At 36.8% G+C, this 4,442-nt stretch overlaps 1 protein-coding gene across 1 annotated transcript in view; it reads left to right on the top strand.

Annotated features, from left to right (window-relative positions):
* LOC102892516 (NXPE family member 2) overlaps nucleotides 1-3,560 on the top strand; it is a 49,747-nt gene extending 46,187 nt beyond the window's left edge. The window contains 2 exon segments of the mRNA XM_006927042.2: nucleotides 2,415-2,632; nucleotides 3,031-3,560. Coding sequence (XP_006927104.2) covers nucleotides 2,415-2,632; nucleotides 3,031-3,560 — 748 coding nt within the window.
* Nucleotides 3,561-4,442: the final 882 nt, after the last annotated feature.

The following is a 4,442-nucleotide window of genomic DNA, read 5'->3' as shown; positions in this document are numbered from 1 at the left end:
TTAGCATGGCTTTGTGTATTATGTGTCCAGTGGCACAGACCTGAGAGGGGTTCAGCTGCAGGCCAAGTGTGGCCCCAGCTTGTGCCCCTCAGAAGCCACCTGTTAAGATTCAGCAAGCAATCCACAGATGCTGTGCTTATAGTTGCCTCAAAAAGCCACACCAGCAACTGAGGCCAGCTTCCACCAGTCTAGGCGCTGCTCGCCAAGGGGAACCTGACTAAGTGAGGACACACCTGTATGTGGCTTAGGTGGGGCTGCGAGTTAAGGGAAGCAGAGTTTCAGGGAATCCTCTGGGCAGAGTGACCTCTGTTATCCAGTTTGATGATGTCACGGCTATGGCAGCACTGCCTCCATGCACTGGGAGAGGTAGAGCTCAACAGGGAATAAAGGATACCTCTGGCATTTTTGTACTAAGAGCATCTTGCCTCGGCCCTCACTTCGACAACTCAGTGTCCCCTTGCAAGTCCCTGGTGCCCCTTGCACAGCCAAACCGGTGCTGGTGCTCAGAGGGAGCAGGTCCGTCACTGCGAAAGTCCGCTTGTGGACATGGTCCCTTTAAGAAGCGTCTGCAGCTATTGCTGCTATGACCTCCGTCCCCCTCAGCCCCTCGGGACTGGGCAGCCTCGCGTCCTCGCCCCATCCTACCTTCTGCTGTTGCAGGGTGCTTTCTTGGATTTCTTCGTAGTTGTATGGCTTGTTCATCTAGATCCCAGGCGATTTTTCCGTGCTGCTGCTCCTTGTTTCTGTCACAACTTTGATTTGGTTGCCAGAGGGATGAACAGAGCCTCTATCATCTACACCATTTTTTTTCTCCTCGAGATAGTTTTTTGAGATTAACCATTTTGATCTCTCCTCCCTGGGACAAATAGTATCAATCATTTTGGGTTTTACAGAAGAGATTTTGTTCTTGGAAATTATTTTCATATCAATTTAAACCAATTTTCACCCTGAATCAGATATAAAAGGCTTGGCAATCCTTAAGTTCAATTGCCTTCTCTTAAAATGTACAGGTTATTTGCATTTAAACTTGAGATTTATTCCGGAAAAACCAATAATGGGTACTGGAGCTATATGAAATGTTCAGATGAACAATAGAGTTGGGAAATTTCTTTGGTGGTTTCTAATCTGTCTTTCAGCCGAGCCATCTCAGTTGGAGTTCTATAAATTAGCAATTCCTGTGGATTTTTTTTTTCAATTTTATCACATGACCTTCAGTGGTAAATGCAAAGCCATCTTACTCATAAAAGTGATGTTTCTGCTCTACTGGAATGAAAATGAATTTCAGAAAAGCAAATGACTTCTGTTATAACAATGAACAGAGCATACATTAACTCATTGTCCTTCTTTAATGCGTTCGGCAAATGTTTATTGAGGACCTACTGTAGGCAAAGAACTTTGCAAAACCTTGTGGAGAACATAGATATAAATAATGAACCCATACCTAAAGCTTCCCTTTTCTGCCATGGCAATTATCATCCATGCCCAACTTTTACACCAAAGAGAGTTCACAGATTCTTGAGGCAACTCGAGTCCGCTCAATATCTCTGGTTTTTCTCTTGTCTGGACAGTAATTTCTAGTAATGTCAGGAGGTTTCTTAAAAGATAGTTCTAGGCTGTTATTTTTCAGAGCCATTTATAAACCTGATATAATTCAATATGCAAAAGTTTAAGTTCCTAAACTTATACCCCAAATCCTAATAATCTAGGTAGATGACAAAGAAGATGTGGTTTTTAAGTGGCACAAATATAAAAATGTCCTGAGTTTTATGTAGGTGAAAGCTTGATATGAGTCAGTGAATACAGCTTAGGCTACTTTCATAGTGGAATATTCAGAATAAGGAGGTAATGATCCTCCCTTTTTCTGCACTAATCAGACCACACTGAAAATATTACGTTCAATTCTGGGGACAACGATAAAGCATTGAAAGGGTTTTAAGATTAACCAGAGAACATGGTCCATGTACATACAAAATGAAATATGTGTGACTATCATTTCATAAATGTGTTCAAGTTTTTTTCATGGATAAGTAGTTTGGGGAGGAGGATATTTACAATTTAGCAAAGCCAATGTCAAGAGTATAATATTCAGCTGGGCTGCAGAGCCACACTTTTCCTCTTGATTGAGCTGGCTGTTTCATAGTCAAGTGGTCTTGGGGACAAGAAGAAACCCAGAAAAACTTTGCAAATGTGCAAGAGAAAAACCTATCCCCACCCCAGGAAAAACTATTCAGGGAAAACTTTTAATTTCTCTCTTTAACATGATCTTGTAAAATAAAAATTTTGTGGAAGAAGGGAGGGCAGAAATAGTGAAAGGTGGAGGAAAAAAAAGAGAAAAGAAGGGGAAAATGAAGAAGGTATTTCTGAAGTTATCTGTGTAATAAAAATTGCTTACTACGGAAATTCTATTGCCAGAGTCAGAATGTAGAAAAAAAATGTCAGATTGGAATGAAGACACATTTTCCCAGTGGTTATACTGTAAAAAAAAAAAAAAGGTAGATTATCGCATTTTGCAAACAGATCGAGTTAAATGAAACAAAAAATATAAATGACTGCTTAAAGAGAAAACTTATTTATCTCATGAGAGATTCAACACTGCATCAGTGGATTAACTATTTACATAAAGTTCTGAAAAGTATGTATGTTATTTTATTTTGAAATTATAGTTGACTTTTGAGGTTATTTTGATAATAATTAGGATTCTTTACTTTTTTCCTGATGTTTGTTTTATTATTATTTTTTGATTTGCCAAACATTTGGGTTTGGGCTTTTAGTATATAATTAATTTGTTTTTTTAAAACTAAACATATTAACATTTTCCTTCTTTCTATATTCTAATAAAAAATTCAAAATTTTGTTAAGATTTTAATGCATCTGGTGAAGTTCTCTACTTCCCATAGATAGCAATATTATTATAGTTAGAAGTGATATTGGTTAGAATTTTATAAATGTTTATAAATTTTATAAATGAATTTTGAAATTACATCATTATTTTCCTTTTGTTAAAAGATTTATCATTTTGTTTTCCATCAGCCTTAAGATATTTTGATCACAGAACTGGCATTTTTAAAATATATGTGCTTGTGGATGCTGAAAGACATATTTTTATTCAGTGAGAAAAGCATAGTCCTCCATTTATTACCACAAATCTGTTCTCCATGAAAGATGAAAACTACATCCCACAGGAAATTGATCAAGTAGCAGAAGACAGTGATACAGCCATTATCATTACCCTTGGCCAGCACTTTAGACCCTTGTCCATCAGCATTTTCATCTGTAGGGCCATCTGTGTTCAAATGGCCATTGAATGTCTGTTCTTGCGAAGCCCAGAGACCAAGATGATCCTTAAAACCGAAAACACCAGGAAGACATATCTAAATGCAGAGATGTTTAGTGACTTTCAGGACCATATACAGAATCTTATTATGAGAGATAGTTTCATGGATCTTACTGTGGGTATTATTGATGCGTGGGACACGACTATTGCATTTGGCACTGATAACGCCCATCCACCTGAATATGTGATTGGTAATCAGATTAACATGTTTTTAAACTATATTTGATAGAGGGAAAATACAGAAAAACAACACTAGCCATTCTCTATAGATGACCTCACTTATACTGCAAGGATAGTTTAATACAATCCAAGGAAGGAGGAAATAAAATTTCAAAAATAAATTTATTCTAGAAAATATGCATAACATAAAAATTGCCATTTAAACCATGTTAAGTGTATAATTCAGTGGCATTATGTACTTTTACAATGTTGTGTAATCATCACCACAATCTATACTCAGAACATTTTCATCATCCCAAAGAAAAACTTCGTACCCATTAAACAATAACTCTCCGTTCTCCCTTCCCCCAGCCCCTGACAACCACCATTCTACTTCCTGTTTCTATGAATTAGACTATTCTAAGTAATTCATCCAAGTGAAATTATGTAGTATGTGTCCTTTGTATTGGCTTATTTCACTTAGCATAATGTTTTTACGGTTTAGCCATGTTGTAGCATGTATCAGAACATCCTTCCTTTTAAGACTGAATAACATTCCGTTACATATATATAACACATTTTGTTTATCCATTCATCTGTTGATGGGCACTTTGATTGTTTTCATCTTTTGGCTATTGTGAATAATGCTACTATGAAGAGGAAACCAAATTTAAAGGAATGTCTCCAGTGCTGAGTATGATGACAGAAGAGCAAAACAATATCACTCATAATTTAATCTTAAGAAATGTACAGCCCAGAAAGGAGTAGTCTAAATGATTCAAATTCAGAGAAAATGCGATCTGTTAAAGAAAACTTAGTGGAATCATAATAGCAGCCTTTTTGCTTGAGAAATTATTTGGAATTTGTTCTCTAGATTCTAGTAGGAATAGAGGATCATAGTCCAAAACTCGCAAGCTTATTGAGAGAAACCAACTAAGTATTATGTCAA

The sequence above is a fragment of the Pteropus alecto genome, unplaced genomic scaffold (assembly GCF_000325575.1).
Source record: "Pteropus alecto unplaced genomic scaffold, ASM32557v1 scaffold224, whole genome shotgun sequence".
NCBI lineage: Eukaryota > Metazoa > Chordata > Mammalia > Chiroptera > Pteropodidae > Pteropus > Pteropus alecto.
Note: the sequence above shows the minus strand (reverse complement) of the source record. Positions and strands in the feature narration are given on the sequence as shown.